The sequence below is a fragment of the Eschrichtius robustus genome, chromosome 1, assembly GCF_028021215.1.
Source record: "Eschrichtius robustus isolate mEscRob2 chromosome 1, mEscRob2.pri, whole genome shotgun sequence".
NCBI lineage: Eukaryota > Metazoa > Chordata > Mammalia > Artiodactyla > Eschrichtiidae > Eschrichtius > Eschrichtius robustus.
The window spans coordinates 9,726,881-9,749,434 of NC_090824.1; the positions used below are offsets into that span (position 1 = coordinate 9,726,881).

Genomic DNA, 22,554 nt, shown 5'->3' on the forward strand with positions numbered 1-22,554 from the left:
TACATTTATTGAGTACTTACTACAGCGTCAGACACTGGCTTAAATGCTGTAGCTCATGTCAGATGATTTCATTGTTAGGATCCTGTGGCGTAAGAGGTGTTAGTTCCTCTTCCAGGTGTGGAAGCTGAGGTACAGAGACGTGAAGTAAGTTGTCCCAGGTTACCCAGCTAGTTACCTGGCTGGCCTGGGGTCCGAGCCCTCGCAGTCGGTGGCTCTAGGTCCCGTAGGCTGGCCCCAGGCTTCATGAGCTAAGCCCCACACTGTGCAGAGACCCATGTCCCACTTGATGGTTACACTGTGCAGAGTTCCAGTTGTGTTGACTCCTGCCTTGGAAACTTATTTATCTTCTAAGGTAGGAATATATTTATAGGGATCTTCATTTATTTAGCTTTTACTCAAATTGCTCTTGCTCTAAGCCTAGCCTTTTTGAAGGATCTGATGAAAAGTTATAAAAATGTCTTTCAGATACCCCAACTTAGACTTCGGGTGGAAAAAATCTATTGATAGCAAATCTTTCATCTCAGTTGCTAACTCCTCTTCAGCTGAAAATGAGAATTACTGTAAGCACAGCACAATTGTCGTCCCTGAAAATGCTGCACATCAAGGTGCTAACAGAACCTCCTGTCTAGAAAATCATGACCAAATGTCTGTGAACTGCAGAACGTTGTTCGAGTCACCTGGTAAGCTCCAAATTGAAGTTTCAGCAGATCTTACAGCAATTAATGGTCTTTCTTACAATAAAAATCTTGCCAATGGCAGTTACGATTTAGCTGACAGAGACTTTTGCCAAGGAAACCATCTGAATTACTACAAGCAGGAAATACCTGTACAACCAACTACCTCATATCCCATTCAGAATTTATACAATTATGAGAACCAGCCCAAGCCCAGCGATGAATGTACTCTACTGAGTAATAAATACCTTGATGGAAATACTAACAAATCTACCTCAGATGGAAGTCCCGCGACGGCCGCCGTGCCTGGTACTACAGAGACTGGTACGGCGCTCACGGACAGGACGGCTTCTGAGCAGAGCCCTTCTCCCGGGTACTCCTCGAGAACGCTTGGCCCAAACCCTGGACTTATTCTTCAGGCTTTGACCCTTTCAAATGCTAGTGATGGATTTAACCTGGAGCGGCTCGAAATGCTTGGCGACTCCTTCCTAAAGCATGCCATCACCACGTATCTCTTTTGCACTTATCCCGATGCTCACGAGGGCCGCCTTTCCTATATGAGAAGCAAAAAGGTAAGAAAGCGTCCTTTGATTTTGAGCAGTTATATTATTCAGCGTGCATAAAAGTGGTTTCAAGCATCGGATAAATTTCAGAGGCGGAGGAAAGTGTTGCCGCAGGGATTGCCGCACCCGACAGGGCGGCTGGAGCCTCCTGTGTACCCGCGTGGGAGTGACACTAAATTTAGTGTGGAAGTAAGATTGAGGGAAGAAAAGTAACGAAGATAAATATTTAAATGATGATAAAAGAGGTGTCACAAGGCGCCATGCACCTGCTTGACAGGTAACACACAAAACTGCCAAGCGCTCGGAAGGAAGGAATATCACTTGTGATCAGGGCAGGCATGAACAGAAGAGGTGCGTTTGTAGTGTGTAAACAGGGAACATATGGCAGAGCATGTCAGGACTCGGTGAGTAAACTGTGGAAAGGTCCGAGAAGAGACTTAAAGAGGCGGGTGGGCTGAAGCTGTATTGTGGAGGCTCTTCAGTGCCAGGCGGAAGAGTCGGCACTGTTTTCAACGAGGTGCACGTTGAGGGTACTGCTTGTGTAAGGGACTATTAATATGAATAAAGCGGTAGTTTTAGAGGGTCAGGCTGGAAGCAGGATGCGGCATGAGTTGAAAAGCAAAACCGAACCAAGCTGAGTGATCATTTGGGCCTTTGAAGAAGTCTAAGCTTAAGCAGAAAATGAGACGGATGTAGAGTCTGGCAGCAAGGAGAGCACCGAGGGGAGTGAGATTCAGCGGCAATAAGCATTTTAGCCGACGCTTACGAGCGCTTACTCTAGCCAGACACTACCCTTGTCACCTTACACATATTAATTACCTAATTTAATTCTGTATACTTCTGTTTATTTTATTTTGTTTTGTAATTGTGTATACTTTAATCATCCCCATTTTATAGCTGAGGGTACTGAGGCAGGAGAGATTACCTGGTTCAGGTTAACATGGCAAGTACGTGGCACGGCCTAGACAGTCTGGCTTTAGAGACCTCACTCTTGACCGTTACACTGACCTCCCTCTGAAGTTCTCTGTGACACTAGGCACTGCACTGAGTGTTCTACACACCTGCTCTCTCCAGTCTTCTCTACGTGCCCCTCAGCGGTAGATGACATGTCCCCATTTTGCAGTTGAGAAAACTCTTGCCTAGGGAGTTTCATTGGCTCGTGCAGGTCATCCAGCTGGTCTGGGATGGTCAGGAGCGTGGCTGAGGCTGGAGCGCATAGCCTTGCCCACTCTTCTCTGCTGCCTCCTGGTAGAGAGGGTGATGCAGTACTAACGGCCATAGCAGCTGGGGCGATGACGGGGCTGGTGCTGAGGAAGACAGAAGTATAGGAGTGAGAGTTGGGGTCAGCGTTTTTAGACCTCATGGACTAGGAAGTGGAATGTTCAGGTAATTAAGAATTTAGGACTTAGATGCAGTCTGGGCAAACAGTCTTCGTAAGAGTGATAATTGAGAACGAATGAGATTTCCCAGGGGTGGTTGCAGGAAGAAAGTATCAGAGGCTGAGAATGAGTATAAAGTAACAGCATACTCTTAGGTAAGAAAGAAATTATTTTTCCTTTTTGAAAGTTCATCCATCGTCTGCTCAGAAAGCTCTGACTCCTTACGTGCTGCAGAAATCGCTGTCACTCCCGCAGCACGGTGGTGAAGGCCCTTTCAGGGTGCCCCCCGCCCCCAAGTGTCCCGGCGGGGCTGGCGCCCCTGGCTGTCCTTCCCGGGACCCGCGCACACACCTGCTGTTGCCCCTTCCCCGCTGCTCGCCCCGTTTCTGCGGGCTGAGCTCGGCCTGCCCCACCCTGTGCCTCACATGGGCCCTTGCTGAGCTCTTTCTTCCTTTTCCATCCGGCGGACCATTTCTGCCGACTTCGAATGTGATTTCTGTCCCTTTCACGTCCCTGTCGCACTTTACCCTCTGGTTGGCATCTGTGATGCTGTGTTCCCGTGGTGTGGAAAGGGAAGCCAGCGTGTACTTAAGCCGTGCAGGCGGCGTGGGAAAGGGCTTCGGCCCAGAGTGAGCGTCACGGGGGGCTCCCGGCCCAGCCTGCGGGCTCCAGGGACCGCTCCTCTGTCTCGCTGCCCAGCAGCGCCTCTCTGACATGGGTGCTTGTTCAGGGGTATTGAGTTACGTGGAAAAAAGGCTCATGAAGTACTTAAATAAAAAGGAACCCAGTTTTTAGAAAATGAAAATGAGATTGACCGTTCTAGACCTTGGTTTCCAAGAAAAAATGAGATAGAGATATGGATTTGAGTAAATTAAGGAGGAGATGGAGGCCTTAGGAAAAACAGACTAGAGGGTAGACAGTAAAGCTGTTTTATTGATGACAGTAAACACGGAGTTTTTCTTTATTGCCTTTTGCTCTATTTTAAAATGGTTGAACAAAATATCTTGAAATGCCATCCAAAACTAAGGAATAATATTTGAGAAAGCATTGCAGTCGAAATCATATTTATAGCTTAGGCCCTAGGAACATAAAATTATTTTAGCTCAGTTCAGTGCCAGTTTTCACTTTATAGCTAGAGTTTATGGTATTTCCTCCTTTTATTTCATTGAAAATATTGTGACATCTTGGACTTATGTGGATTTGTATTCTTTTCTATTTTGATAGTCCCAATTAACAATTTGAATTTTATATCATCAGATTACATGAGAATTTAACATTTCCTATCGTGAAGAGGTAGAGAAACTATACAGTCTGAATAATTGATGACCAGTTATGGAATATGAAGAATATTTAGCTAAAAATTATGTTAATGCCTTATATGAATTTCAGCAGTGACTGTGTCTTATAAATTTTTTCTGCTAAAGGTCAGCAACTGTAATCTGTATCGGCTTGGAAAGAAGAAGGGGCTGCCCAGCCGCATGGTGGTGTCAATATTTGATCCCCCTGTGAATTGGCTTCCTCCTGGTTATGTAGTAAATCAAGACAAAAGTAACACAGAGAAATGGGAAAAAGATGAAATAGTAAGTTTTTGGTAACTGGATGGATTTATTTTTTTGGTGAAGGGCAGAGTCTTGTTCTATTAATTTTTTGTTTCTTTTCCCTGGTGTGTTTATAATAGAGTAGAAATTCAATATATTGAATTAATTCCTTTAAACAGACGTCTTTTCGTTGAATTTAGAACAGTGTTGTAATTTTGATAGAGAACAATTTCTGTGATCTTCTTTTTCCAAAGGCAAAAGGGTATCTGATGCTGTGACTCAAAAAAAAAAAAAAAAAGCAAAGCTCTGTAACATTTCACTTTAATATTACATATTACGATTTATTGTAGATCCTTAGCCTCTGTTCAGTGAAATGACTTTTCAGTGACCTATGATCTCCAATCTGTATGTGAAATAATTTCAGTAAAATCTTGCTTTTGCAGCTCAGGGCTTTCTCAGGACTATTTCTCCTCTTGTGACCTTAAAAAAAAAAATACATAAAGGTTGTAGTTTTCTGGAAATAGTTTAAATCTTGCCAATGACTTTAAGTCTCCAAACGTTAGCTGCAGCTGCTTCATTTTGTCCTGTCTCAGAGGCCACCAGAGGGCACCTTGGAGGGCCTTGTGAGCCAGAGAGCTGTGGAAGCAGTCTGTCCAGTGTGGTTGGCTGGGAGGCCATCTCGCAGGCAGTTTCATTTTTCAGACATTTATTTTGCATTAATGATAAACTGGCTTGTTGTTACTTCATTTCCAGGTAGCATGCTCTGTGACTCTATTTTGATTTTTACTTATTCATTGAGTATATTTTTTAACTCATGCAGTATTTGACTTACTACAGAAATTGAACTTATCTGGAAAATCATTAGAATATTTTAATGCAAGTTGGGTTAGAAAAATTATTTATGTTATTAATTTAGAAGTAGATAGAACCTTAGAGGAAGATGTGTAAGATTTTGAGAACTTTAGAGAAAATACTGCATTTCTATGAAAAACATTCCAGTAACACATATCCTGCCTTATAAGTCCTGTTTCATAGTATCATTGTTGCTTTAAAAAAAAAATTTAGCATAAAGGTGATGTTAGCGTGTCCTTTTAATTTAAAAAAATTTTTTTAATTTTAAGATACAAAGTTCTTATTTTCCTTAACATTTCAAATGACCTGGCACTTTGGTTCTTAGAATACATTAAATACTGTTTATATTTTCATTTAATAATTTCTACTTCTTGAAATGGACCATTATATGATATTGGAAAGCATATGCTGGATCCATTCCTATTCTACCTGCCTCGCTCCTCAGCAAATAGGTTTAAGTGAAAACTTTGCATACAAACGCTTGAAGGTGGGAGTAACTCAGGTGGAAAGTGAACTTGAACTGTGAAAGGAGTTTCATGCTGGTGGTTTTGTTTTTTTGTTTGTTTGTGTTTGTTTTTCTTGGGTTTTTTTTTTGTTTTTTTTGTTTTTTGGAGAGGTTGAAGTGCTCTTGGAAACCATTTAGTGAGGTAGAATCCCACTATTTTGCAGATTAAAAAACCCCTGAATCCCAAAGGCATTAATGAACTTTGCCCAAAATCACACAGCTTATTTGTTGATAAAACCCAGCCCTTGCTGTGTGTTTTGCCAGTGTCTGGTTATGGTAGCATCTTACTAAAGATAGATAAGGATTTTTTAAAATTAAAAATATTATTTAGTCTTTTTTTTTTTTTTTTTTAATTGAAATCTGGCCTTTTTTTCTTAAGGACCAGATAGTCAAAAACATCTCACGTTACCTTGGGAAAATGTAATTTTTATTACGTAATAGTTCCTAGAGGTGTCCACCATTTTAGGTTTTTCTTTTGGTTTTCTTCCTTATTCTTGAAAAAAATTTGTAAACTTTTTAATTAAAATATACAGACAGATAGTTGTAGATATATGGATGGCTTGGCTCATTCCACTTATTTCTTTTCAGACAGATGCACTGTTTGTATCTCTTTTGAGTCTGGCTTAAAATGAGAATATTTGCAGTATTTAAAAAAATGGTTGACAAAGTTTGAAAACCTTTTTATCAGAATACTCTGCAAAGTTGTCACTATCGAAATTGAACCACACCCTCATTGAAGCACTCCCTCCCGCCTTTCCCCCCCAAGTAAAGTCTTGTTTATTTATTTTTTTATTGCACAACAGAAATTTGGTATCTTTCTAGCATTGCAAAAAAGTTACATCATTACTGAATCCTGGCCCATTATTAAGGTTGTCATTCACAAATAAGCTTTTGCCAAAGAAATTGGAATTAGCAAAGATCTTCTGACAGAAATTGGATTGTTGTGTTTCATGTTAGTCTAAATTGTCTTCTGTTTTTGTCAGTTATGCTATAATCTGTTCCCCTGATTACTCTAGCTCACCGGAAGGGAAAAGCATAATTTCTCAAATTCATAGCTTAGTTCATAGTGATCACTTTTAGTTTCCACGCAAAGTAGTTTAGTTTTACATTGTAGCGAATGAGCTTTGAAGTGGAAATAGGGAGCAAAACTTTATTATGAAACCCCACTGTCCATTTTTAATGTTATAAAGAAAATAATTTTATCTGTTTACATATTATTCTCTTATTTAATTGCAAAGATAATGCTTTTTCTACATCTGGAATTTAATTTTATTAATTTGAAAACCTTTTAAAAAACATTTTAGAACTTTGTCAGCCAACTTGAAGCTCTCTGTGATCAGCATATATGAGAGCTTTCCTTGTGTCTCCTGCTACAGTTAGAATTCTTAGCTGAAGTTTTTGCCTTGTGGAGGTTAATTTTAAACTTTATATCCATGTATAAAATCCTTGACTTAAAGCTTCATACTGGATAAAGGTCATTTTATAACTTAGAAAATGAACATTCAGAGAACGTGTTTTACTTTGTTTATATGATTATAAAGAACTTATTTTATGTTAATTGAAAACAAATGGCCATGATTTGAAAGTTGCCTTTTAGTATTTGTGGTTGTCATTTGAAATTATCCATAACCCTTGCTTTTATTGAGTCTCAAGCCCTTTTAAAAACAGCAGCTATGTCTCCCCTCCTTCCCCATTCTCCCTCTTTCAGACAAAAGACTGCATGTTGGCTAATGGCAAACTGGACGCGGACTTGGAGGAGGAGGAGGAGGAGGAGGAGGAGGACCTGATGTGGAGGGCTCCAAAGGAGGACGCGGATGACGAAGATGACTTCCTGGAGTACGATCAGGAGCACATCCAGTTCATAGACAACATGCTGATGGGGTCAGGAGCCTTTGTAAAGAAGATCTCGCTTTCTGCTTTCTCAGCCACTGATTCTGCCTATGAATGGAAAATGCCCAAAAAGTCCTCCTTAGGTAGTATACCATTTTCATCAGATTTTGAGGATTTTGACTATAGCTCTTGGGATGCAATGTGCTATCTGGATCCTAGCAAAGCTGTTGAAGAGGATGACTTTGTGGTGGGGTTCTGGAATCCATCAGAGGAAAACTGTGGTGTTGACACAGGGAAACAGTCCATTTCTTACGACCTGCACACCGAGCAGTGCATTGCTGACAAAAGCATAGCCGACTGCGTGGAAGCCCTGCTGGGCTGCTATTTAACCAGCTGTGGCGAGAGGGCTGCTCAGCTTTTCCTCTGTTCGCTGGGGCTGAAGGTGCTCCCGGTAATTAAGAGGACCGATCGGGAAAAGGCCGTGTGCCCGACCAGGGAGAATGTCAGCAGCCAACAAAGGAACCTTTCAGGGAGCCGCGCTGCCGCCTCTGGAGCTGGCTCCTGCTCCTGTGTGTTGAAAGACTTGGAGTATGGGTGTTTGGAGATCCCTCCGAGATGTATGTTTGATCACCCAGATGCAGATAGGACACTGAGTCACCTTATCTCGGGTTTTGAAAATTTCGAAAAGAAAATCAACTACAGATTCAAGAACAAGGCTTACCTACTGCAGGCTTTTACACACGCCTCCTACCACTACAACACTATCACTGGTAAGGAGCCCCAGGCCGAAGCTCACTGCTCTGAAAATGAGACCTTGTGTTAATTGGATTGTTCTGTAGAATGATGTAAAAAGAATAATCTATGCATGCACAGCCTTAGAGCTTAGTACGCGTGGTGCGGGGAGGAAGCACAAGAGAGTGAAAGAAGCCTTTCTTTTTGGGAGCAGGCACTGCTCCTTAACTTTGACAGTTGGGAGCAGAGCTATCTTCGCTACTCGTGTCTCTGGCATTTTACATGCAGCACAATGAGGCAGATTCGGGCCTTAGTATTTTGCTGTGTTTTTGCCATTTTTTGCTACCCCCTTGTCCTTCTGATACCCGGTCACTGCTGCTTTTGGTTCTTGAATAATTTATTCGTATATTCTGGATGTCTTTCCACATCTTTGTATTGTTCTTCCTGAACAAAAAGGCCCCTCCCTTTAAGGTCTTTTAAAATCTAAAGATGAACCGATTAAAAGAAACTCTTTCACAGGAAGGTTTCATCGCTCTGACTCTGCTGTCACCTCCTGCTTTGCGCCGTGCTCCGTGTTTTTTCCCTCCTTTATTTAATAGGCTCCCTATCCATTCGATTAGAAGGGAGAATAGGCGCCTAAAACCGAAATCGGCTTCAGGTTTCGAAACAGCTAAAGTCTGTATTTTTTTTCTGTGTCAGAGTAATAAGCGCTTGAGTTCAGAAAACCAAAGCCGAGTATAAAGTTTGTATAAGAAAAACAGTGTAGGTTAAGATGATCAGAAAAATGTAAAACCAGAAGTGAAAAACTATCTGACTCTGGACTAGAAAGACTGGTGAAACTAAAACCTGTTTTTCTTTGTGGAGAAGAAACCAGGCCTCCTTTTCTACCACGCTCTGCTGGCAGGGGCCCTGGGTTCTAGTCCGCCTCGGCCCCTGCTTCTGAGCTCATCGGCTGTGCGGGGGCAGCTCACTATCTCTGTTCCCGCCTCAGTTTCCACAGTTGAACGGCTTCTTTTTTTAATTTTTATTGCTTTACGGTGCTGTATTACTTTCTACTGTACAGCAAAATGAATCAGCTATACATACACACACACATATATATATGTATGTATCTCCCCTCTTTTTTGGATTTCCTTCCCATTTAGGTCACCACAGTGCATTAAGTAGAGTTCCCTGTGCTATGCAGTGTGTTCTCACTAGTTATCTATATTTATAGCAGTATCAATAGTGTATATGTGTCAGTCCCAATCTCCCAGTTCATCCCACCTGAACAGCTGCTTTTTAATCACTGTGAGAAGACAGAGGTGTTGATCAGCGTCGATAACTTCTCACATTTTGACATCGATCATTTTTGCTAAAGGTCTTTGCTCGCCTCCATGACTCTCCTTTCTCAGCCTCTTGGTTTGTGTCAAATTCAACATTTTTCATTCAAGTTGAGAAGAAAACTGTCTTGTACTAACTGTCATCTCGTGTAGCAAATGTAACCCAGGAGTGGCGAGGCATGGCATCACTCCCACACTTTCCAGAGTGTGAGTGGACAAGTGTGCAGGGGTGACAGCAGAGCGTGGGGAAGGGCTGTGTGCAGGGTCTGGCGTTCGTTGCTAGGTGACGATGTGTGATGGAGCCTTTAGAATGGTGCCCCAGCACCTGCCTGGCCAGCACAGTGCCGAAGGAAGAGGGTTCAGTGATGATGTCACTTGGGAAATGCTTTTTTCTTAACGAGCATTAGTCTTTCGGCCACTTAAAGATTTTATGACCCCAATTTCTATGTAAGAAATATGCTTAATTGGTCATTAGAATTTAATTTCCAGAGGCTTCCATATGACGTCAAATACTTTTTGTCACTGAAGAATGTATATGAAAGTGAATCCCAATAAAAGTCTTTTCAGTGGGTCTGGGGGAATCAGTTCTTTATCTGAGTTACTATTTGAAAATTGTGTAAATGTTTTTGCCGGAGCTCAGGGCTTCACTTTGGATCTTCCCTCAGATTGTTACCAGCGCTTAGAATTCCTGGGAGATGCAATTTTGGACTACCTCATAACCAAGCACCTTTATGAAGACCCACGGCAGCACTCCCCAGGGGTCCTGACTGACCTGCGCTCGGCTCTGGTCAACAACACCATCTTTGCATCGTTGGCTGTGAAGTATGACTACCACAAGTACTTTAAAGCAGTTTCTCCTGAGCTCTTCCACGTCATCGATGATTTTGTGCAGTTTCAGCTCGAGAAGAATGAAATGCAAGGGATGGATTCTGAGGTTAGTGCCATTTTAAGATATGTTGAATTCAGTCTTTAAAATAAGCCTTCCGACTAGGGTTCTCGACATAGCTGTCTAGAGAGCCAGCCGAAGGCCAGGGTTGTGGTCCCCAGCACGCTCTGCATTTTCCAGGGAAAACTGAACGGGTCGCAGTCTTCAGGGAGGCCTTTTCAACTTGAGCACTCATGCTGTGGTCATTCTGGCGAGGAGAGGGAGCCAAGGGGCTTTCAGCTGCTTCACCACCCCCAGTCCTTGATTCGGGCTCCCGGCGTTTAGGCACGCCGGAGAGGTGCAGCCCTCCCCCTGCCCCCAGAGAAGCTTTAACCTCAGTGAAAGCTCGGCCTGGTTGGTTCTGTCTTTCCTTCTGTTTAAAATAGGTCAGAAGTATTTGCTAATATCTCAGATAAGCATCACAAATGTATATTCTGCTTCTACTTGAAATGGGAAAATCTCATTTAAAAACAAAACTTCTAAATTTTTAAGGACTGGAATTTGAGAGGTTTCTACTGTAAGTTCAGCCAAAGGTTCTTTGGTGATGGAGCTAATTCTAATGTGTTTGTGAACTATTTTGAAATTTTGTAGGAAAGGATTTTGCCGAGATCTTTCTAATCTCCTCTAATCCTTCACTAACATCCATCCACATACCTGGGTACCCAGGAGAGCACTTTCATTTCTTCTTCTCCTCATTCTGATTCCTTTGTTCTTCTTTCTGTAGATTTCTTATAAGTCATGGAATTCATTCATAACTCTGGTAGCCATTTTAATTATTCTTTCTTTAATTTGTACCTTCCTGTTTTTTAATCGCACACACCGTCGTTAGGGAGTAGTGCATTTCCTTGGCTTCCTGTGAGAGAAATGAAGAGCCTGGGTTTTGAGGTGTAGCCACAGGGCAGAAGGATCGAGCACGTTGAGCGGGATGGAGGCTGTGCTGAAGGGGAATCAGTAGGCAGTGCCCTTCCCTCCCCTTTCACCCTTGCACGCTCTCCCAAGGTTAGTGGTCTGAGTTGGAGCACAGCGAGCAGTGAGACCAGGAATCAGAACCGTCTCAGATATAGTCAGTGTTACTTCTAGTCTCATTCTGTAGAAGTATTTAAGCTTAGAAGTTGAGGAATTAGCTAAACCTGAAGTTCTCTTTTGATGACAGTTGGACATACTGGCTTTGTTAGTTTTTGTTCATTCTTTTCCTTCCCTTTGTTTATATAAACATATGTGTAGAAGTTACAAAAACTGATTGGGAATGTCATGGTCTGGCTTCTCTAACTTACTGTTTGATTTTAAGAAAGTCTCTCCACCTCTCTGGGCCCCGGTTTCCTCATTTGTAAAAGGAGAGAATTAAACTTGATAAGTTTAAAAATTCCCATCTACAACAGTAAGTATCTGATTTTTTTCCAGTAGTCAGCGTCTATTATATAGAACTTTGTGTGGCTAAACCATCCATTTAGAAATTACTATCCCCCCTGCTTTTTATTTCTCTTTCACAAGAAATGTGTGTGTATTTTAGAAAATACAAATAGCCGAAATTAACATTTTGTGATGTTTTATTGCTAATGTACATAGACATAAAGTTATGTACAATATAAAATGAAATTATAGCATGCATAGTGTACCATACCCTATTCTTTTCACTTAATATACTGTGGATGACTTTTCCCGATCATTAATAATTGGGATTACAGCTTTCAGTAGCTGCACGCTAGTGAGTACGTGGCTATAATGTAATGTGTTTAAACAATCCTTTGCGACTGGACGGTTAAGGTATTTTTTGTTAGGGTTTGTAATAAACATGGATGCGGTAAATATACTTAAATATCCAGTTACCTCCTTAAGACGAATTCCTAGAGACGGAGTTGCCACATCAAAGAATTATGAACTTTTAAAAGGCGTTTGATACATATGTGAGTTTTTATTCTATTAATTTGAATACCTACTCTGTGTCAGGATCTCTGTCATAGTGAACATGGTTTAGTAAGTGGTTTAGTAAAAGGGGAGCTTGGAGGAAAATATCTTCCAAATAGAATTTCCCTGTGAAAAAAGTGGCAGTTTACACTCCCCAAAGCAGTGTACACCCTTGCTTGCACTGCACTGAGTATTCTGCCTGCTCCTTGCCAAGCCGCCAGGGGGTAGACCTGTTTCAGTGTGCAGTTCTATGATTATGAGTGAAATTTGAAAATTTTTTTCATCAATTTATTGACTATTTCCAGTTTGTGTTAGGGTTGTTTTTGTTTTTATTTGGAAGTAATCTTTTTTCCTTTGTTGAATGTAGAATGCTAAATAGGGAAGGGCTTTTTTTCTTTTTTTTTTTTTTTTTAAGGTAAGATAATGTTTGTGAAGAACCTATTTACAGTATAATTGGCATGTCATAAATGTTTGATGTTGTTATACATACCTTGTTAAAGATATAGTAAGAGTCGTATCCAAGAAAAGAAACACATCTCTGTAGACTGCCTTTCAAAGTGGCCTTTTTGCTTACAAGTCACTTTTCTCCCTATAATAGCTTAGGAGATCTGAGGAGGATGAAGAGAAGGAAGAGGATATTGAAGTTCCGAAGGCCATGGGGGATATTTTTGAGTCGCTTGCTGGTGCCATTTACATGGATAGCGGGATGTCGCTGGAGATGGTCTGGCAGGTGTACTATCCTATGATGCGGCCGCTGATAGGTACAGTTGGCTCCCCTTCGAAAGAAGCAGAATCACAATTAAAAACAACCTCAAGGGTGTTAATCACATCATTCGTTCATTTTGATTACAGAAAAATTTTCTGCAAATGTGCCCCGTTCCCCTGTGCGAGAATTGCTTGAAATGGAACCAGAAACCGCCAAATTTAGGTAAGCAAAAATACGCGGGGGAAACAATTAACTTACTGAAAAACAAGGGGGAAGAGTTCTCAAAGATGCCATAAACTAATGATTTTGAAAAATATTTACCCTGGGACATGCTCTTATGCAGTTGCTGTTTGTAGCCTGATTGACTTCTCTTTTTGTTTTGTAAAGTAACGCTGCGTTAGAGAAGGAGCGGCAGCCGTGCCTGTTGGTAGCATGCAGCAGTCATAACGTGTGTTTCCTTCGTGCGGTGTCAGCTTGTATCGGGGAGTCTCAGCCTCAGAGTACATACTTGGTGCTGACTGACTATAATAATAAATACTTCTGACTTCTAACTCAAGCTGTTTGGCTTTGTTACAGCCCGGCTGAGAGAACTTATGATGGCAAGGTCAGAGTCACCGTGGAAGTAGTAGGAAAGGGGAAATTCAAAGGTGTTGGCCGAAGTTACAGGATTGCCAAATCTGCAGCAGCAAGAAGAGCCCTACGAAGCCTCAAAGCTAATCAACCTCAGGTTCCCAACAGCTGAAACCCCTTTTCAAAATTAAAAAAAAAAACAAACAAAAAAAACAGCGAAAAAAAGCAGAATTAAGGTGGAAAATATTTAAGTTGGAAAGGATGATTTAAAACTGATAGTGAGTGGAATGAATTGAAGGCAGAATTTAAAGTTTGATAACAAGATAGGTTACAGAATAAAACATTTAACATATGTATAAAAGTTTTGGAACTAACTGTAGTTTTAGTTTTTTGCGCAAACACAATCTTGTCTTCTTTCCTCACTTCTGCTTTGTTTAAATCACAAGAGTGCTTTACTGATGACATTTAGCAAGTGTTCAAAGAAATTATTGAGAGTTTTTGTTTTGTTTTGTTTTGTTTTGTTTTAGTTTAATTCTGTCAGCTTTGCTTAGTGTTCGGAGGCCAAGGAGCTTAAACCTGGAATAGCCCCCAGGGTTCTGTTGAGAGCTCTTGACACCCGACGGTGTGTGTGGAAGTGCCAGTCCTGCATAGTTGATAAGCTGAGTAGAGCAACGCAGTTTGCGAGAGAAGTGTGCCAGCGTTGTCTTTCCTTTCCACATTATAGCGTGTAAGATGATGTTTCCTGGTCGCTGTTGCACTTAACAGTAAGGGACAGATTTTCAATTAACATTGGCTGGCATGTTGGCAAATCACGTTTTAGTTTTCTCATGCCGTGTTGTCTTGCATAAAAGAGGTTCTTGCCTTAAGAGTGAAACCCTCATGGATATTCTTTCATTTCTGATCTTTTTGGAACAAACTGTTTTACATTCCCTTCATTGTGTTATTATGCATTAGACCTTGCGAGAGCGTGATACCTAAAACCCACTAGTATAGTTGTAACCTAACTTATGACGGGCTTATATGAGAATTTCTGTCATATGTGTACTGAAGACGTGTTCAAAACCGGAATAGGTAGTCTATGGAGTTTTTAAAATACCATCATAAAAATAGTCGTTGGCTAAATACCCAATTTTACTGAAAACCTCCTGCTAGGTAGTTCCGCTGATGGAAATTGTTTGTGGCAAATAATTTTGCCCTGTAGGCTGTTGCTCTAACAAAATAAACTTTAGACATATCACACCTAAAATATGCTGCCGATTTTATAATGGATTGGTTACTTATTTAAAGAAGCAAAACAGAGCACCTTACCCTTAGTCTTCTCACATACATTTCTTACTGTACTTTTCAGAGTGTTGCATGCATATTTCACCTACCAAAGCTGTGCTGTCAATGCCATGAAAGTTTAACGTTTGCGATAAACTGCCGTAATTTTGATACATCTGTGATTTAGGCCATTAATTTAGATAAACTAGCTCACTGTTTCCATCTTTGGAAAAGGAAGAAAAAAGGCATTTTTAGGCATTTGCCTAAGTTTCTTTAATTAGACTTGTAGGCACTCTTCATTTAAATACCTCAGTTCTTTTCTTTTGCATGCATTTTTTCCCCTGTTTGGTGCTATGTTTATGTATTATGCTTGAAATTTTAAATTTTTTTTTTTTTTTTTTTTTTTTGCACTGTAACTATAATACCTCTTAATTTACCTTTTTAAAAGCTGTGGGTCAGTCTTGCACTCCCACCAACATACCAGTAGAGTTTTGCTGCAATTTGCCCCATTAATTATGCTTGAAATTCAAGAAGCTGAGCAGAGGTGTCTAAGTGATTTCCAGCACATCATTCTGAACGTGATGCCTCATGTAATGCTGCCTTTATGTTTGAAATTGCAGTTGAATACTGTACTTCTTGCTTTATCTGCACCACCCACCCCCAGAGAAGCACCTCTGCGCGAGTGCACGCAGAAAACCGTCAGCTCTGCTTTCCAAGGAGACCTGAGTGAAGGGGGCATTAAGCTTCTCCAGCGTGATTTGTTGTCTCCAATCTTACACTTCAGTTGAGATCTAAATTATTAAATGCGCTTGAGAGCAAATCAGTTTGGGTGGACATGTTTTTAAAATATTTAATTCTGATTTGGAACCTTAGATTTCTATTTGGTTTTTTTAAGAAACCTCCATGTAAGATCTCCTGGCAATTTAAAACCAAGCAATTGTTGGATTATGTAACTGTAAATGTATACAATTAACAAGTAAGGCTGGATGTGAATTTCACTTGTGAGGGTGATTTGTGATAAAGTTGTATCACAAATCTCTTGATAATTTATAAACTACCTGATGCCAGGAGTTTAGGGCCTTGCATTGTGTCTTAATGCACTAATCCCAGTGTTAAGGGATTCACTGGCCTCCTGGCACCAAAATCAGATTGTTTCACAGTTACAATTCCCGTGGGGAGAAAAATGCCTCAATATATTTTGTAACCTTAAGACGAGTATTTTTTGTTAATACTAAAAAGTTCAGACTTGGATGAGATTAGGTCACACAGTCTCAGGGGTTCAGATTTCCTGCTACCATTCAAAATGTTTTATCAACGGCAAACTTTAGCTATTGCTTTTTGAATTTTTTTGGTTGGAGGACAATAGCTGATTTTAATTTGTGACTCACGCTCTGAAGCAATCTGTGATCCCCTGGTTACTAAGTTAAAAAATAAAAACTATGAGTTAGACATATGAAATGGTTATGAACGCTTTTGTGCTGCTGATTTTTAATGCTGTAAACTTTCCCCTAGTTTCGTTTATTGCAATGTTTCCCATGAATTAATTAAGGAAAAAAATCACTCTTGTCGCTCCACTTTACCACCTTGTCTGTCATCCTTCTGTTCCTGTGATTGCCATGTGAGACTGAGTGTGATTTGGAAACCCCCCTGGTGTGGTTGTGCGGCCAGCACATGCGGGAAGGACTGGGCAGGCGCGTTTTGAAAAGCAACTGCAGAAATTCCTTACGATGATTGTGTGGAGGTTAGTTGGCATGAACCTTCATTGTAAATGTTTTTTGATTTTTTTTTTTTTTTTTTATAATACACTTTCAGCAGTCCTGACTATGCTGCGTTTTGTAATAGCTTTTTTCCCCCTCTGTTCTGTTCATGTAGCACAGATAAGCATTGCACTTGGTACCATGCTTTACCTCATTTCAAGGAAAATATGCTTAACTGAGAGGAAAAAATGTGGTTTGGCCTCGCTGCTGTTTTGATTTACCGAATTTGAAAAAGATAATTATAATGCCTGCAATGTGTCATATACTTGCACAACTTAAATAGGTCATTTTTGTCTGTGGCATTTTTACTGTTTGTGAAAGTATGACGAAGATTTGTTAACTGAACTCTTAATTATGTTTTAAAGATGTTTGTTACTTTTTTTTTCTTTTCTCTTTTACATTATGTGAAGTGATTAAATTTAGAATGACCTCTAACACTCCTGTAATTATCTTTTAAAATACTAATATTTTTCCTCTCTTAATAATAGCTTGCCCTCAGAAAGATTCAAATTGCCCTGCCTAAATAGCAAGAGACTGGAGGCTACTTTGGTTCTGTTGGTTCAGTTCATAAATACAATTATTCACCCAGCAGTCGGCTCTTTTAGTCATTACCTGACATCAGCCTGTGTAACTGCAGAGTGCAGAGACTAATCGAGACCCAGACCTACCACAGTTCAGTCTTAAGGCCCAGTTGATTTAAAACTTTCTGTCTTCCTCTGTTAGGGTGTCTAATCCTTTTACACAAAATTTAAGCCACCAAACGGAGACCCTGATGTCTTCATTTCAACTGCATCTGAAGTTCTTTTAGTGCCCCGAACCAGTTTGTGTTAGCTGCGGAACTGAAACTCATGTCTTGTTTATTACCTATATGGTTATTTTAATTACATTTAAATAGGTATATTTTTTCAACCACTGATTACTTTTCAGGAACCTAATTATTTCCAAATAAATTTCTTTATTTTATATTGTACATGAGAAGTTTTTAAGATATGTTTTAAGACCAAGAATATTGAAATGATTTTAAAAGTTGTTGGATTCGCCAGTAGCAATATCTAGGGTGTTTGCATTGAGACTATTGTATTTTCCACTAGCAGTGAAAATGATCTTTTGAAGCTAACTTGTAAATATATTTTAATCGTTAATTGTTTTTTTTTCTCTAGTCCATTTTTATTTGGACATCACCCACAATTTAAATTTTATAGATGCACTCAGAATTCACTGCAGCAGCAGGTTACATAGCAAAAATGCAAAGGTGAACAGGAAGTGAAATTTCTGGCTTTTCTGCTGTAAATAGAGTGAAGGAGAATGACTAAAATCAAGTAAAACTAACACATATATAATTTGATTGACAAAAAAATATTTACCATCACATGCTGCAGCTGTTTTTCAGGAACATGATGTAATTCATTCATACAGTAATCATGCTGCAGAAATTTGCAGTCTGCACCTTATGGGTCACCATTACCTTTAGTCGTTTTTTTTTTGTAATAATTGTAGCCAAGTAAATCTCCAATAAAGTTATGGTCAGTTCACTTTGTGTCCTTTTGTCTTTTTCGTTTCTTGTTTTGATTCAGGTCAAGTTTAAATAGTTGTAGCAGAAATGTCTTTAAAATGTTTTAATTCCATGGTCATCTGAAAATGCATACTTTAATATGATAAAATGTTGTTTACCAAGTTATGCTTCGCATCTACTGGTGGAGTTATCTACTAACAATTGCCTTGTTCTTTTCTGATTTAAATAATACCAGTGTGTTTGCCTGAAATTCTGCCACATTGACCGATGTTTTCCAGGTCCTGGATTATCTGTGACACATTTGACACATTCCTTAAGTGAATTTGGTTATTCTGAAGTCAAGTGGACAGAATGTTCGGCTTCCAGGTTTTTAGGACACACTTCCAATATAGTACTGGTTAAGAAAGAATTCCATTATTTCAATCTTTGACCTAATCTTTTTGTAACTCAGTAAACCAAGCACTGAAAGGAATGCCTTTGCTGTAGGAACAAGATGGTGAGTATAAGTTTCTTAGAATGAGAAAAAAAATTCAGTTTTCCTTTATAAGAGTTTAAATTGATCTCTTCCTTTCCGCTCACTCTGACTTCTCTAAACTGAAGGAGGAAAAAGTATACGTATTTTAATCCTGAGGAATCTGGTTGAGTTCTACGTGCTTGCGTTCGTTGGTGTTACTGCCCAGGATTCACTGCGTGGTTCAGGCCAAGCCTGAGAGCCACAGCCCTTTCCCGCCGCCTCGCCCTCCCTTCCTGTGGCTGGAACAGGGAACACAGGCAGGCCAGGCCAGGCAGATCAGCTTGCAGGTTGTGATGTGCATGAAAAGGATCCAGACGGAAGTGAACTTTTTTCTTTTTGCGGATCCATAAGTGTATCATTGTAGGTACTGGATGGAACGGTGGGTGCTGGTAGCAGCCCGCTTCGGCGTGGACTGAGCTGTGGTCCCCGCGGAGACACCAGGGGCAAGGGAGTGCCCTCGCGGTAGACGCGCGGCCAGGGGCGTTCCCGACCCGTGTGCGAGGCAATGTGGGGACAGCTCGTAGATCTTTTTTATTTCTCTTTTTTCTTTTTGTGGTAAATTTACAGAAAACTCACCACAGAGCCATTTTTAATTATAGCATTTAATGGCATTAAGTACATTCACATTGTTCTGCAACCATCACCACCATCTAGTTCCAGGACTTTTCTTCATCCCAAACTGAAACGCTGTCCCCGTTAAACACCCAACTCCCATCTGCTCCGTCCCCCAGTCCTGGTATCCACCATTCTGCTTTCTGTCTCTGAATTTGACTGTTTTAGGTACTTACAGATAAGTGGAATCAGACAGGATTTGTCCTTTGGCGTCTGGCTTGTTTGTTAGGGTCCAGCCATGTTGTAGCATGTGTCAGAATTACCTTCCTCTTTAGGGCTGAGTAACATTTCGTTGTATGTGTAATATATAGACCACATTTTGTTTATCCATTCATTTGCCGATGGGCGTTGGGTTGCTTTCACGCTTCCACTTTTTGGCTGTTGTGAATATTGCTGCCGTGAACATTGGTGTACATTTACCTGTTTGAATCCCTGCTTTCAGTTCTTTAACGTATGTATCCAGGAATGGAATTGCTAGATCACACGGTAAATTCTCTGTTTGATTTTTTGAGAAGCTTCCATACTGTTTTCACAGCGTTGCACCATTTTACTTTCTCGCCACCAGTGCACAAGGATCCCAATTTCTTCACATCCTCACCAACTCTTTATTTTTATTTTTGATAATAGCTATCCCAGTGGGTGTGAGGTGGTATCTTATTGTAGTTTTGTGCTTATTGGCCATGTGTATATCTTTGTAGAAATATCTCTTCAAGCCCTTTGCCCATTTTTGAATTGGGTTGTTTTTTGTTGTTGAGTTGTAAGGATTTCTTTATATATTTTGGATATTAAACCTTTATCAAGTTCGTGATTTACAAATACATCTTTCCATTCTGTGGGTTGCCTTTTTACTCCCTTGAAAATTCTGTCTTGAAAAATTCTGAATTGCAAGACACGTTGGCCTCAAGGATTATAAGGGCTCTCGGACCTATAATAACTAAGATTTATTGAACACGTACGAGGTGCCTGATCTGTCCTAAATGTTTTACACATTTTATGCCATTTACTCCTCACCACGATTACAGAAATGGCAGCCTTTGGAGGGAAGTAGAGCATAGTGCATCACACTGAGAACTGGGGTCACGACGTCTGGCTTCCGGCACTGTGCAACTTCAGGCAAGTTGTTAAGCCACCCTTAGCCCCACGTCCTTGCCTTTACAATGAGGGAGAGTCATTTGGCTTCAGTGAGGGTTGGTGTAAAATGCTGGGCTCAGGGCCCCACACATCCTAAGCCCGTAATGAACGCTCCTTGTTACTATGATCCCCATTTTACAGATGGGAAAAACGAGGCATAGAGAAGGGAAGTAACTTGCCTGAGGTCACAGCAAGTCAGGGCTGGCCCTTGAACGCCCGTCTACCTAAATCAAAAGGAGTGTTTAACCATCATTCAACAATTCCCTAATTTATGTGTCTCCTTTAAGATAAAGGTGAAATTAAAATACGTGAATGTATGTGTATGTGTGTCATAGATTTTTCACGTTGAGAAGAAAACCAGATGGTGACTCATAATGAACATGGGCGGCAGTTGTGGGATTTCTTTCTTTGTTTTGTATGTAACCCTAGTAGCTCCTGAGGAGAAATTCATGGCCTTTGTTAGAGAGCCCGAGTTAAAACCTACCATTACTCTGTTACCCAACTCACATTAGTCTGAAAAACTAGGGATGTGCCCAGTGGCTGTTTAAGGGCTGTGCATGAGGCCAGTAGTCTTGGTAAGAGAAGCCATTGGTTCCCCGTTTTAAATAACGCTCTTCCTGGTCCAGCAAGAAATAAGCGTTTATTTTAACCTCTTTGCTTTTTTCCCTCCTGCTTTTGCATTCACTGTATTTTGAAAAGAAAGGAAAGCCCTTTTACCTCAGTAAAGCCACTCCCGTTATGCTGTAAGGTGCCATTAAAACAGGACCAAAATGAGTGAGTGAAGTTGAACTGCAGTCCAAAGTGTGTGTTCTTTGCGTGCGCGCGCGCGCGCGCGCGCACGCACGCACGCACGCACGCACACACACACACACACTTGCAACAGAAGTGTGGCCCATGATGGCGTTTATGCCGTGCAAAGTGAAGGGGGTGTTCCCTGATCTTGGTGACCTCCTCCCAGTTTTCTGTGGTTGGGGGGCCGAGTGTGGTGGTTGATGTGTGCACAACCTCGAATCTATAACTAGGAAGTGATCAGGTGATGAAGCAGTACTAGAGTGCTATTTGTGTCTTGAAATTTTTTTCTAACATTTTTAGGGAATAATTTTTGATGAGCCGCTTACTAGTGCTGAGTGTTGCTGGGTTTTTTGTTCTGAACATTGCCTTTCATTCGTAACACTCCCTACCCACCGCCACTTTCCTATCAGTGCCTGAATCTGCCTTTGCAATGGAGACTTGAGTAGATCCCAGGGATGTTCGTAGATGTGATATGGCAAAAAAAAGTTCCATGGTTCGCTAAGCTTGGGCATTTATGGGTTCAACATAGTTGAACAGGATTCTTTGCAGGGCTTCTCAGGTCCTTTATTATGCTGAAGTGCCTTGGGCCTGAGAGAGGGCTGCATTTCCCAAACTTATTAGACCACAGACACCTTCACAGTAGATCTTAGGTACCAGCATCCTGAGCGACACACTTGAAGACTTGCCCTGCCAAGCATGCGGGCGTTTGGTGAACCGTGTCTCTGACAGTGCCCAGGAACCCAGCAGCCTGTGGTCGGTCAGCCAGCGTCACATGAAGGTGACAGGCAGCCCGTGCGGGACCCTAAGGGTTTATTCACTGCGTCACTTTGGCTCCCCAGGCGTAGGTGAGTCCAAGTCCTGTTGTCCTGGCTACGCGTGACTTGCAGGTGGCAGTCACGAAGTCATGCTCCTGTTGGATGTGTTTTCTGTTAAAGCGAGTTTTGCTCGTGCAGGGGTTGGTCCCTGACAGTCCTAGAGCAGGACACACTTCAGGACATTTGCCTCCTGCTGAGGGCTGCACCTTGGCCATCTCAGGATGATGGATGTTGTCTTCCCTATCGTCCCAAGTCTGCAGCTTTCAGGGAGGCCTTTCTATGTGCTGTTGACTCTGCCTAAAGCTCTCCTGGCCCTCTCCCCACCTTTTTTATTCATCCAGTGCGACCCTTCCTTGCAGACAGAGCCGGGCCCCTGGCCCCCTGGGACATCTTCCCATACCCAGCCCACCCTCAGCCCAGGTCCCCACCACAGCCCCCTACCCTTCTCACAGCACATCTCACACCACTGCCCCCCCTCGCCACACGCCTGCGAGCCTCTGGAATGAAAGGACCGTGTCCTAACCACCACCACCGTGTGTTCTGGGTCCCAGATGCCACTGGACCACAGGAGAGCCTCAGTATGTGCTGATCTCAGCCCAGTGCCGTGTGCCCTCTATCTGCAGGTGTTAATGATTCTTCAAGAGACGGAGGAAGGG

At 41.4% G+C, this 22,554-nt stretch overlaps 1 protein-coding gene across 6 annotated transcripts in view; it reads left to right on the top strand.

The window, feature by feature from the left end:
- Window positions 1–18,053, top strand: part of DICER1 (dicer 1, ribonuclease III) — a 67,796-nt gene extending 49,743 nt beyond the window's left edge. For all 6 annotated transcript variants that reach the window (XM_068541135.1, XM_068541125.1, XM_068541115.1 and 3 more), the window contains 7 exons: window positions 466–1,246; window positions 4,041–4,196; window positions 7,220–8,111; window positions 10,061–10,329; window positions 12,824–12,986; window positions 13,078–13,153; window positions 13,508–18,053. In XM_068541135.1, coding sequence (XP_068397236.1) covers window positions 466–1,246; window positions 4,041–4,196; window positions 7,220–8,111; window positions 10,061–10,329; window positions 12,824–12,986; window positions 13,078–13,153; window positions 13,508–13,673 — 2,503 coding nt within the window. In that variant the 3' untranslated portion in view covers window positions 13,674–18,053. The remainder of the gene's footprint in view (window positions 1–465; window positions 1,247–4,040; window positions 4,197–7,219; window positions 8,112–10,060; window positions 10,330–12,823; window positions 12,987–13,077; window positions 13,154–13,507) is intronic.
- The last annotated feature ends 4,501 nt before the right edge of the window (window positions 18,054–22,554 follow it).